The sequence below is a fragment of the Hemicordylus capensis genome, chromosome 5 (assembly GCF_027244095.1).
Source record: "Hemicordylus capensis ecotype Gifberg chromosome 5, rHemCap1.1.pri, whole genome shotgun sequence".
In the NCBI taxonomy this organism is placed as follows: domain Eukaryota; kingdom Metazoa; phylum Chordata; class Lepidosauria; order Squamata; family Cordylidae; genus Hemicordylus; species Hemicordylus capensis.
This window is the reverse complement of record NC_069661.1, coordinates 207,769,738-207,782,927: the sequence shown is the minus strand read 5'-3', so window position 1 is coordinate 207,782,927 and position 13,190 is coordinate 207,769,738. Positions and strand designations below refer to the sequence as shown.

Genomic DNA, 13,190 nt, shown 5'->3' with positions numbered 1-13,190 from the left:
ACTAGCCTCTCCCTGGTTTATAGTATTGTCCATTCTAGATGTAAAGACTTTATTATGCACTTAGATGTGTCCTACAAGACAGCCATCTGAACCCACATTAAAGCAAAGCAATTGGGGGATGAATGGAGGAGGAGCAGCAGCATTTACCCATCTCTGCTTTAAATGACAAAAGCCAAGGCTGCCAATTCAGAAAAAGTTTTCTGGAATGATTGGCTTCCTTAGCCATCAGGAAGCTATTTTGTCCAACAGAGGAATGATTGGCTTCCTTAGCCATCAGGAAGCTATTTTGTCCAACAGGTTGAACTATACAAGATACCAAGTCAAACACACTAGTCATTTTAGTACTGTTTATTTTGACCAATAGTGACAAACGGTGAAGCCTGGGCAAATAAGATTGTTCTCCTACACTGTCATGTGTAAAACGTTTCATGATCTTTTGCTATCAGCCATTCAGTCCATGATCCTTCTACTCAGTAAGACCAAGTTTTTTCTTCAGAGATTCTGGCATCTCAGGTGGAGGTGGGCGAGGAAGCCGGAAATAAACTTTCACCGAGTCATAGATGAACCACTGTAGTGCTGTCAGGGTACCAATCATGATGATACGGGCAAAAAGACCTTTCCATACTCCTGTTGAGCACAACACAACTTTTAGTAGTTGGAAGCATTCATGCATTTGTCCATTTCAACAGCTGTCTGAATCCTTACCTTTGGGTCCAAGCCTCTTCAGCACTGCTACAGCAGAACTGCCCTTTTCTTTGTTCAACACAGACACCACAGAATCAGCAGGGTGTGAAACAATGGCACAGAAGACACCAGCTGAAAAACATTTAAGGCATTTTATAGCTCCGAGACCATATTCCCACCAATTAGCTCACAAATGCTATTTATTCTCAGGGTTGTAAAAACGACCTTTCTAAATATGCTAATAGCCATTGTTTCAAGAAGCATGCTACACATATTCTAAGACTTCAAGGTCACAATCAAGCAATTAACTTGGCTCCATGATTCAGAGGGAACTGTCACAGAGCAGGGCCGCTCTGCCTTATGCTAGTGTGAGTACTTAATTATAAGAACTATTTTTGCAAATTCTTGCTTTAGATATTCATATCACTTCAATATTTGTAATAAAACAGTCACTTCTAAAAACTCTATAGACATCAGGTGTATTAATAGCTGCTATAGACAAAACTACAAAGGTTTTCTGAACTGATTCCTTACCAATATAACCTGCTACAAATGTAACAACCAGCTGTTCTCCCTTTGAACATTCACTCCTTGGTTTGGGAACAACATATTTGTAGAGAGCTTCCACAGTTCGTTCAAAGCAGGCAAATTTCATCATTGTGTATGGAATCTGTCTCATCCACAAGGGAGCAACACCTTTGTAGAAACTTCAAAAGTAGAGAAGAGATTAGGAAACGATCCTAATGAAGTGCCTCTGCTCTGGACCTCTTCTAGGAAGATGGGGGTATTCAATTTGAGTCTTTACTCATTCACAGTCGAGCTACTTAAACAGCCAAGCCCACATTTTAAGTGTAGAGTACATATAATTAAAACACAAATGTTAAATAGTTTGCTTTGAAATACCATAAGCAGTGTCAATGTAGCAAGAGTTCAAGCATACCCCACAAGCATCAGCTAATGTTAGACATCTTTAGGATGATGGGTGCATTCCTAAAGTCCCTCCTTAATTTTCAAAGAAACAGATACACATGTCCACACTCCAGCCAAATCCTGATAGCGGAAAATGACATGCATATTACAGCCATTTCTATCAGAACGTAAGAGACTAGAGTGAAGGTATATTATTCTCACATGCCAATGACTCAAGCATCTTTGACGGTACAACCATAAAGTTGCTGATCCCTCTTAGCTGGAACTACTCAAAGCCAAAGCTGTAAGCAGAACTAGCAGAAGAGGCATCAACAAAGATGGATCTAAGGGAGCATGTTGGCCCATCATTGCTTTAGAAATACTAAACTTGATAAAGCTAAAGTTAACACTTTCCTAATATTTGCCATACAACTTGAGCATATTCAAAACTGTGTATAAAGCTGAAGACTTAACAGCTCAAGAACTAGCCTTGTACAAAAGATTTCAAGAATGCCTTCTTAACCTCAACTTAACCGGAACAAATACTTACGCCCAAACACCTTCTTCTGCAAACATTTTTGGAAGTGCTTGTCTCAGTGTGTTAGCATATCCAGGCTGTGTCTGAATGCGAACCTTAGCAGCTTCCATTGGAGCCAGAGCAATATCAGCAAAAAACTCTGCACTGGCAGATGCAGCCAAATATAACGATGTACGCCACAAATATGCATTTTCCTGAAATAAATTGAAAACATCTTAAATAAAAACCAAGAAAATGGATATGATCTTAACTAGACAAAGCAATAATAAAGGTCAGTTTAGGAAGTTCTGACAACTGGGCCAAAGCTTACCTCTCCCAACAAGTTGCCATACAAGACTTTGAAGACTTCATAGAATCCAAATTTGCAGAGCCCTTGCATGGAATATCCAATAAAGGTTGGAGCCCATCCTTTAGCCAAGCCACGGACACCATCTTCTTTGACAGTAACTGAAAACCCATTGAAGATGCTCTTATATTTTTGTGGATCCACCTAAACAAGTTTGAAGTCAATTAGTGTTTTACACTTGCATATATTTTCCACACCTATCCATCCATTTAGTACAGAGAACAGAGAAGCAACAAAAACCTCATTTAGAGGTCAGAATCTATATAAACTGGAGTGAAGGAAAGAACCAAGGATTAATCAGTAGCAAAGATAGAACAATTTGGGGGACTTCAGGAAAGTCTTTGCAGAAATTGATTAAGAGGGCTAGAGAAAATGAGAGGATACCAGAACAGCAGCTAGTAAGATTTTTAAGAGAACTTCTACAACACACAGAATTGCAGCTGCCCAATACTGACAATGGTCAGTCACATAAAGAACTTTATACTATACTTGCATTTCTTATTCAAATGAGGGCAGTACTAATACTTTAGCAGAACTAAGAGGGTTGTATTTAGGGTTCTTAATAGTAAATCCATCCTGTATTCTACCAAAGAAAACCACATAGCTCTGTGGTTGCCAGGAGTCGACACCAACTCGATGGCACAACTTTACCTTTAATAGAAGTTTTCTGAATGTGTAAAACGAGAAGTCAGGATGGACACAAATATTTAAACCCAAACGCTAGCTCCACAAACTGTACCACATGAAAGTGGTTAAAATGTTAACAGAAGTACACTAATACTTGAAGAGTGGTGCGGAAATGCTAGGAAGATAATGGTTAAAGTGTTAAAGCAGACTTAATATAAAGACACTGAGCTGTTCTGTAATTCCAAAATGTTATACAGCAAATTAGCAATATACTACCATTTTTTTAAAAAAAAGTATCATTTTCACATCTTAATATAGACTTCAATCTCTCTGCTCCTACCTTCCTACCTCATGTCGCCCTCTACTGACTTGTGCCGTTTCAACCTTCCTCTTAATTTCTTGTCTTTCTGACTTCGATATGAGCAGGAATACACTTTCTGCAATGTATATTTGGATCACATACTGGTTCAAGAATGTTTCCTCAAAACCTTTAGTTGCTTCAGATGAACATAACAGTTAAGTTTTGTGAAGGAGATTTCAGGGATGGTTGTGAAATGCCTGTTCTGATTCTTTAAGCTAGTATGAATATATGCAAGGCATTTAAGACTCCAAAGCAGTTACTTTTGCATAACAATCTTCTATAATACCATCAGAAACACAGGCAGATTATCCACTGATTCTGGGTCAGCCCACTGCATGTGGAACACAATGGCTAACATCCAGACCAATGACATGCAGGTGGAAAAATGTCTCATGAGGCAGCAATTTTTGACACTGACAGTACTTTAGCCCCTTTCCTACTGAATATATGTCCCTGAGGGTTGTGGAACATTCAGGGATATATTTTGAGCAGGCAGTGGTGGCTGCAGAAAGAGTTGAAAATTGCCCATTTCCCCTTTGCATGACAAAAAATACAACTGCATCATTAGTTTAGATGCCAGTCAATGTTAGAACTTCAATTTTAATTTGGTAAAGTTAAGTAGTTGTGGAGGGGGCAAATCTGACAGGCTGTAGTGCATGGGGAGAGGCTACTTATTCCCTTCATGATACATCGCTGACAAGGGATTTCCTCCCCCGCACGCACCCCAGACAAGCTGCTGCTAGCCCTGGGAGAGGAGCTCTGTAGGCATCTATGGAAGCTTCCCTCTTGGGGCTAACAGCTTTGGGAGTGTGCAATTTTCATCAGGACCACAGCACAGAGGGAAAGCGCTAAATGCCTCTTCCTTGTTGCAGCCCTCATCCTGGTCACTCTCCCAACTTCTGTTTTAAGACAGACATTCTCACATGTGGTTTGACCCTTAGAGTACTTAGCTTAATTCTCAGTAACTGCATGGTTCTAACAGGACAATTTGGTCATATACTCCTAAAGCTGTAATCCTATGCACACTTGCTTAAAATTAACTAACTGAATGCAGTGTAACTTTTAAAAAGTAAAAATGTGAAGTGTTATGCTACATTTCTGTATTTGACTACTTCAAATGCTAATCCAATTTGCCATGCAATAGCCAGCTGAAGTTTACATCTTTTAAACCAAGCTAATGCTTCCAGTTTAACCAAGCTTCCAGAGTTCTGAAAAGCTGATGCAACAATAAACATGCTTGTCTTTAAAGTGCCAAACAATTTTCATAAGTTTGATTTTTTCCATACTTCATTCGTTCAAAAAGTCTCATGTGCAAAATTGTCTTTTAGTCTTTCCACGTACATTAAAAGTTCAGAACATTTCTTAACTAGAATACCTTACTATTCTTGAAGTATGTCAGAAAACCTTTGTCTGGAACCACCCTGAGCCAATTTTGAAAGGGCAGTATAAAAATTGAATAAATAATAATAATTTCAATTTACTAATTTACTAATGACAAAAGCAAATCTCAAGGGATCAATAGCTTATGAGCATTAAAACAAGTATATATCAGCTATTACTGCTCACCTGTTAGACTCCCAACTGATTATGGCCTTCCAACTATTGATGGCTCAAATTTTAATTTAGAACAGTTTACTATGGCAAAGGATTGTTTTCACATATTATTTACATGTTCCTGGGAAGGTAGTGATTTACTTGCTGAGCATTATTGTGTAGCGCTCTCTCTCTCCTCTCTCTGTTTGACAGCATGTTATCACTGGGCTCAAAGCAATGTGTATTTCCAAGAGAAGGTCCCCAATATTTGATAACATACAAACCTGTATACGGCACTTCACTAAATCCAAAGGTACGACTGCCGTGTGTGTCAGACCACAACTTAGGACCCCACCAAAGCCACAGAGAGCATAGAACTTGAGCGAACCATATTCACAACTGTATTCTTCTGCAGTGGAGAAAAGACACACCATGCTGTTAAATACACATGCTGTAAGTTTCACATTTGGGTTAAATCCAAACCTTGCTCCATTTTGTTAGTATTAAGTTCACACTTTTTTAAAATCATGCTATAACACATAGCATCTGAGCATGCATTCACCTGAATTCGGCATTTAACGAGATCTAAAGGAACCAGTGCTGTATGTGTAGTACCACAGCTAATAATTCCACCAAGGCCACAAAGGATGAAGAATCTGCCAGAGCCATATGCACAGCTATATTCTTCTGCTTAATTAAGAGAGAAATAAGTGTACAAGTTGGCAAACTGTAGAAGCACAATTTTTCAAGTTTCAGTAATCATTTAGCAGCTTGGATTCATTTGCCCCTAAATCAAGTTTGTCCTCTCAATAATTTTCATTTATGAAGTGGTTGTAGATCAATTTAAAGGATGTGATTAAAATGCTCGCATTTAACCAGAAACAAGCATGGACTTATCAGTACTCCTTTATGAAAGCCCTTTTAAACTGAAAGTTATTGCATGTTAGGGCAGTATCTTCAGTGGTTTTGAAACTGGATTTGGCAATACCAAGCAAGTTACCAAACGTAATACATGTATTTACCTACAGATAAGCAATTATTGCTACTATCTTAACATCAGGGTGAGATGTCACATAGGTGGCAGACATTCAGACTAACCCTGTACTGGCACACCATGGTTTTCCATCATGTAAGCAGGTACTGCAAGTGTGATTTTTAGCAATGCCCCCTCCTGCTACACACACCTGTACCTCCCAAGACTATGTCTCAGATTCCCCCCAACCTTCAGGGAGAGAGTTTCAAGAGATACAGGCGGCTGGAGAGAGGAGAAGCGGTTGTTGAAAGTCACCCCCCACCCCATGAAACAGAAAAACCTGCCATGTTAGTGCACTTAGTCTGGATGTTTGGCCACTGAAGCTTGCTTGGATACAATGCCTACAGATATTTTCCAGACAGAAGGATTCAAAGCATAATTCAAAACTTCACAGGAAAAGGAAATGAGCACAATACGCTGGATCACAAGCCTCACCGTGCTAAAGGTAATGCTTTCTTGTATGTGCTAAAGCAGATGTGCTGGAACCAACAGTCTTGGCATAGTACACACGTATGAATATATTCTCATTCTGATATGATGCCCTGTGTAAAAATCAAAGGGGCTCCACATGCTACTGAACTACAATGACTAAGGTAAGTGTTCAATTAAGTCAAAATGAGATGATAGATGTAGGAAAGAAACCAACACTTGTATTTAAGTTTAACTTTAGGTATTTAACTAGAACTTAAGAACTACCAGATCTCAAGTTCAGATTCTCTTGTAAGAGCTGATCAAAGTAATTTCTTTATTAAAGCCAACAGGAAAGCACTTGGATACACATGTGACCAACTCATCTTTACAGCAGTAAAAATGTGTTTATTCAGAAGTTATTTTAAGTTGCAACTTGAAATCAAACTATTGCCCCAAAGCCAGATGCACCGATGCTTAATAAAAATTGAGACTCTAAGTCAAATTACTTCTGCATGAATGCACTTAGAATAAATACCCCACAAATATAGAGTAATCCTCTAGGGGTTGAGGATGAGCAACTAAGTATCTTAATTAGAACTAAATAATGCCTTATTGCACCTTAAAAGTCAATGCATTCATTGTGGTACAGTATATGTTTCTGTGGACAAGAACCCACTTTGCTGGTCCATGAAGTGGTTGTGGCAGATACACTTAGAATGTAAGTTGAAGAGCCCAAACACCACAAAATGCAGAAGGTACAGTCTAACATTTATATGCAAAACTCAAAAATGTAAACAAGCACAATGCCCATTCACAATTGCAATAACTAGCAATAATATTCTTCTTCATTTTGCTTTGCAGAGCAAGTTGCTGTATTTATTTTGTAGACAGTCGAGTTGTTTACATAGGTGCATGTATTATATCAAACTGAAGGCAACACTTCATTTTATGAAGTCGGCTCTAGTCTTCACATGGACCACAGGTAGTCCAGTAATCTTTACAATACTATAAGACACTCTTGGGTTTTAGGGCAATATACTAACACTGTTGCTCCTTAATATTGTTTGTTTATATAGATAAGGAAAGGCTCAATAATACTTGGGTTTTCATATAAGAGAAACACATAACATAAGAACAGCCCTGCTGGATCAGGCCCAAGGCCCATCTAGTCCAGCATCCTGTTTCGCACAGTGGCCCACCAGATGCTGCTGGAAGCCACAGACAGGAGTTGAGGGCATGCCCTCTCTCCTGCAATTACTCCCCTGCAACTGGTACTCAGAGGCATCCTGCCCGAGGCAGGAAACAAAAGGGAGAAAAGGAGACTACATGTGTGGGCAATGTAAGATATTCCCTTTAGGAGATGGGGCCACTCTGGGAAGAGCATCTCCATACTAGCATGCAGAAGATTCCAAGCTCCCTCCCTGGCATCTCCAAGTTAGGGCTGCGAGAGATTCCAGCAGCCTTGGAGAACCGCTGCCAGTCTGTGTAGACAATACTGAGCTAGATGGACCAATTGTCTGACACAGTATAAGGCAGCTTCCTATGAAACTGACATGGCATCATTAAGTAGTAGGGGGACAAAAGCACATTAATATGCACAGGCTCAACAGTTTCATAAAAACAGGTACAGTCTACAAAAGCCACATACCTCAGTACAAACAAAATCATACAATAACTACATTAATAGAGGAAAGGGCAGTTCAGGAAGTCCCATCTTCTTGATCCCATGTCATACCAGCTCTGTGACCTTGTGTGACCAGATCGTTTTTCTCAAGTGCTGCCCACAAGAGAGAATGTTAACCTGTTACTAAGGCAACAAGCCTTTTTACATTGGCCAGCGATTTCTCCACATGCAACCTCCTTAAGCCATTTTGGAGTGGTACAGCAAGGCAGACTATGAGCTAAGGCAGGGTGATCGCCTGGTGGGAAGCGAGGCCGTCTCCGCCAGACACAAGGCAAAGGCTTGCGGCCTTCAAGGCCCAAGGTTACAGAGCTAGCCTGCCAGCCCCGTGGAGCCAGCCTCCCCCGAGGCCTACCCAAGGTCCGCAAGTGGGGGGATGGGAGATCGAGGGACAGAGGAGAGTCCCTCAGCCCCTCAACTGGAGGAGCTTAGCCTAGGAAACACCCAAGAACCCGCTATAAGCAACGGCCACGATGACCTTCCTTGTCTCCTCCTCCAGGCGACCCCGGCTGGGCCCGGCCACAAAGGCCTCCCCAGTGACTCAATGCAAGAGCCGGGGGAGACCCTTTCGAGAAAGGGAGGGCGCCGCTTGCCTGCCCACCACTCTCATCGACTTACCGTCTGCGGAAGCGGCTGCTAAACTCCGTCGAGTACACGGCAGTTCCGCAGGCTCAGCCGGGCGCTTCCTCAGGCTGACATTGTCCTGCTGCAACTGCAGATGGGGCGCGTGGAAGGGGTTGAGCCGCACGAGCGGCGCGATAGACGAGAACATGGCGGCGGCAGCAGCAGCGACCTGCAAGCGGAGGGAGGTAGAGACAAGGGGGTTAGCGGGAACGCGTCACTGGCCAATGTGCTCAGACAGAGAACAGCGACCCCAGCCCAGCGCGTATACACGGGAGCGAGAAACTCCGCTTCCGACAACCCTCCCAGGGGCTCACCTTCTAAGATGGCGGCACCTACTCCCCTCCCGCTGCTCCGCCGGCGACTTCCCTTAAGAGGCCGAACGTTACCCTTCCTCAATGACTTTGTCCTTCTCTGACGCAACGGGGCGGAGCCGCCGTCCAGAGAGGCGCGCTGTCATTGGGCGGCAAGCTTCACGACCTTGCGTCACTTCACTGACGTTCTCGGGGCCAGCCCAATTGCTTTCCTCAACTCCCACTCTGCCGGGTGAGGGAGGGGGTGATGATAGGCCGCTCCTCCCTAGACTGAGACCTTGGAGGCTGGGCGCTGCTCTAGGCGGGCATCCCTGCGTCTGGCACCGACTGGATCAACCTGAAGAGAAACTTTGTAAAAGGGGAGCGAAAGTCGCCTGCTGATTCACGCCCAGTCGTTCGTGAAGCTTTTTACAAGGGGATTTTGAAGCCCTTTAACTCGCATCTTCTCCAGAATGGAGGGGGTGCATTCACATATCGGCTAGATAGATTTACCCCGAAGTTCCTGCGAGTTATCGAGGAGCAGTTCACACACAATTCGGGTTTTTCACTGTGCATTAGAGTACAACCTGATTTATAATAAATCCGGGGTTTTTAAAAAAACACCCACTATTTGTGTCGGTTTCTTGGGACAACTTCGAGTTCATAGTAAAGCCTCCGTAAAGCTCGCGGTAAAACCTGGCTGTAAGTAGAAGCCACTGAAAATGTGACCTGGTTCTATTAGGACATCAGGTCCCGAGATCTGCGAAGTGGAGTTTAGACTAGCTATGACGGGAGTGGCTCAGCACCTTCAGTTGTTCTAGCGAGGCCATAAAATATCACACTCCCGAAAATTAGACATGTTGATTACATGCATAACATTTCGTTCTTGCCATTTGCATACTTTTTCACACCCGGCTTCTAGTTTGCATATCCTCTAGAATGGAGGAGTACAGAGGTGCACCTAGATAATTTTGGAGCCTGGACCTAAAGGCCTTTGGAAGCCCCTCCACTGCAAGTTAAGGAAGCATTACGTTTTTTTAACACGTAGGTTCTTGAGGGCACAAACCACCAGAGGCGGATTAACGTAGTAGCAAACGTAGCATTTGCTACAGGCCCCAAGTTTTTGAGGGCCCCACACACCCAGCTTCTAACTGGGAATTAAAGTTAAAACTTTACTTGTTTTATTTGGTCCATGTTAGATAAAATACCCCTTTTCTGCTAAATGTGCATTTTAAGAGAAGGCCCAGCGCAGCATCTGTCCAGTGGCTGTTGCTGGTGCCTACCACATTTTTCTTTTTAGAGTGTGAGCCCTTTGGAGACAGAGAAGCATCTATCCACTCTTTATTTTTCTATGTAAACCACTTTGAGAATTTTGATTGAAAAACGGTATATAAATGTTCACTGTTGTAGTAAGTGTGGGTTTGTGGCTTGGTCTCCCATACTCCAAAATACAGCAAATAAAAAAATTGAATTACTTTACTATGCAAGTAAATATTTTACGTTTTAATATTTATGTGCATTTAAAAAAAATTTTAGGGCCCCTTTATAACATATGCTACAGGCCCCACACTAGCTTAATCCGGCCCTGCAAACCACACCACCCAGGACAGATTAAAGAGGTTTGGGGGTGTGTGTAGAGGTTCTCAGGGGGGAACTTCAGGGGGTGTAGAGGTTCTGGATTTTGGCCCTGAAGTCCAGGCGTAAGAGCTCCTGTGGAGGTATATGTTCATATATCAGCCAAATTTACCGCAAAGTCCCTGCAAGCTAACGCGAAGCACCTCACACACAATTCAGGTTCTTAATCCCATGTTAGAGTTGCCTGATTTATGTAGAGGGTAAAAAAAAAAATCCCCTTTTTGCATTGGGTTTTTGGGGCAACTTCAAACTTGCAATTAAGCCTAACAGAAACTCTTAACAGGCTTTAACCACTGAGTTTGCTGTCAGTAGAGCCTGCTACAGTATCTGGGAATGCTGGCCGTTATATCCTTACTTATTTGGATAAATGGCCTTATTTGGCTTTCTCAGATTCACACAAAGACTGATACCACCATCTTTCTTCCTTGTCACTACTATAGGTGAAAACCATTCTGAGGACTCTACACTGGCCCAGTATCACCACCATTAATAAAAACAGTCTTGTGACACTTTTAACAGAGTCATCCTGCCATGAGTTTTCATGGACATCTGTTCATTTATAAAATTCCATACAACGCTTACTTCTGTTGCTAACACTAGCATAGATCAGAACCATTTCACTCACATGCATGCAGTGAAAGAAATCAACCAGGTTGTAACTATGATTCAGTGGTTAAAGCCTGTTAAAGAGTAACCCTGTCCCTATACCCACACAATGTAGTCAAAACTAATAGTGGAATTCTACAGACAAGCATGAATTTGCATCATAAGCTTTTGGAAGCAGCAAAGCACTAAAGACAATTCAGTCAGACTATATCAAGATCAGAAACTGTGGTTCAGCACAGTGTACAGTGGTGAGCCATTGTGCGAAACAAGATGCTGGACTAGATAGGCCTTGAGCCTGATCCAGCAGGGCTTTTCTTATGTTCTTACATCTGCAAGTCATACACTGTGCTGACAGCTGGTATGGTGTAGTGGCTAAGAATGTCATTTAGGAAGCTTGTGTGCCAACCTGTGGTAGCAAGCATGACTTGTCCCCTTTGCTAAGCAGGATCTGCCCTGGTCACATATGAATGGAAGACTACATGTGAGCACTGTAAGATATTCCCCTCAAGGGATGTGGCTGTTCTGGGAAGAGCATTTGCATTGGTTGCTCTAGTGGATGACCAATACCGGCCAATAGACAGAGCGAGTGTGATGCTGTTGATCCTCCTGTACCTCTCAGCAGCTTTCCATACCATCAACTGTGGTATCCTTCTGGGACATCTCTCCAGGTTGGGACTTGGAGGCACGGTGATATGGTGGCTCTGCTCCTATCTGTAGGGTCATACTCCGAAGGTGGTGCTGGGGGGTGCCTGTTTCACCCCTTGGCCTTTGGGGTGCCACAGGGATCTGTTCTGTCCCCCATGCTCTTTAACATCTACATGAAACCTCTGGGAGAGGTCATCAGTGGGTGTGGGCTGTGCTGATCAATATGCTGATGACACCCAACTCTACCTATCTTTTAAGTCAGCAGACACCAGGGAGGCATTGTGGATGCTCTGAACTGGGGCTGGGAGGCTGTTCTGGACTGGGTGGGGTCACACAAGCTGAAACTTAATCCAGATAAGACAGAAGTGCATTGGGTTGGTAGAACTGATCATCCGATTAATGAGGTCAATCTGTTCTTGGATGGGGTCACATGCTCTCTGAAAGACAAAGTCTGGAGCTTGAGGGAGCGTCTGGACCTGATGCTGTCCTTGCAGGCACAGGTGGTGGCGGTGTGCAGAAGTGCCTTTTATCAGCTACAGCTGGTATGCCAGCTGAGACCCTACTTGGAGAAGTCGGATCTGACCTCAGTCACTCATGCCTTCACAATATCCAGATTGGACTACTGCAAAGTGCTCTACATAGGACTGCCTTTGAAGACAGTTCGGAAGCTTCAGCTGGTCCAGAATGCTGCTGCAAGGATGCTTGTGGCTGCAAGTCGCTTCAAGAGTGTCACACGCATCCTGCGGCAGTTTCATTGGTTACTGTTCTGCTTCTGGGCTAGGTACTAGTTTTGACCTTTAAAGCTCTACACGGCTTGGGGCTGGGGTACCTATTGGACCACATTCACCCATATGAACCTGCCAGGGCCCTGCACTCATCTCAGGCCCTGCTCATGGCTCTGCCGCTAACAGAGATCTGGTTGGTGGGGACTAGAGATAGGGCCTTTTCAACTGTGGCTCCTCAGCTTTGGAACTCCCTCCCTGAAGAGTGTTGCCGTGCTCCCTCCTTCAGTGTTTTTTAAAAAAACAACCAAAAACATATCTTTTTAAGGGGACTTTTGAGTGCTCCATCATTGGTTATATTATTTTATTTTATTTATTTATGTATTTATTCGATTTCTGTGCCGCCCATCCAAAAATGGCTCAGGGTGGTTCACACAGAGAAATAATAAATAAATAAGATAGATCCCTGTCCCCAAAGGGCTCACAATCTAAAATAAACATAAGATAGACACCAGCAACAGTCACTGGACTGGGCTGGGGGAGGA

General features: G+C 43.0%; 1 protein-coding gene and 1 non-coding gene across 4 annotated transcripts; both read right to left on the bottom strand.

Moving 5' to 3' along the window:
* Positions 1–333: 333 nt before the first annotated feature.
* On the bottom strand, positions 334–9,214 carry SLC25A3 (solute carrier family 25 member 3). 3 transcript variants are annotated; one of them, XM_053257859.1, is made up of 8 exons: positions 9,062–9,214; positions 8,742–8,916; positions 5,561–5,688; positions 2,442–2,621; positions 2,144–2,325; positions 1,219–1,391; positions 706–816; positions 334–627 (listed from the first exon to the last, which is right to left on the bottom strand). In XM_053257859.1, exons 2-8 carry the CDS (start codon positions 8,893–8,895, stop codon positions 467–469), a joined length of 1,089 nt encoding a protein of 362 aa, XP_053113834.1. In that variant the 5' UTR covers positions 8,896–8,916; positions 9,062–9,214; the 3' UTR covers positions 334–466. The 3 variants fall into 3 exon arrangements, with proteins under 3 accessions (XP_053113834.1, XP_053113836.1, XP_053113835.1); XM_053257861.1 differs by having other exon boundaries at positions 5,561–5,685; XM_053257860.1 differs by lacking the exon at positions 5,561–5,688 and adding an exon at positions 5,283–5,407.
* On the bottom strand, positions 1,712–1,952 carry LOC128328610 (small nucleolar RNA SNORA53). The gene has a single exon (XR_008309332.1). It is a non-coding gene; the product is annotated as a small nucleolar RNA SNORA53 (small nucleolar RNA).
* Positions 9,215–13,190: the final 3,976 nt, after the last annotated feature.

Excerpts from the sequence above, each read along its gene's own strand:
- SLC25A3 (XM_053257859.1), bottom strand. The coding sequence starts at position 8,895 with ATGTTCTCGTCTATCGCGCCGCTCGTGCGGCTCAACCCCTTCCACGCG. Across the intron at positions 2,622-5,560 it reads TCGTTAAATGCCGAATTCAG|GTGGATCCACAAAAATATAA; the intron begins GTGAATGCATGC and ends AAACTTGTTTAG. Across the intron at positions 628-705 it reads GAAGAGGCTTGGACCCAAAG|GAGTATGGAAAGGTCTTTTT; the intron begins GTAAGGATTCAG and ends TGTGCTCAACAG.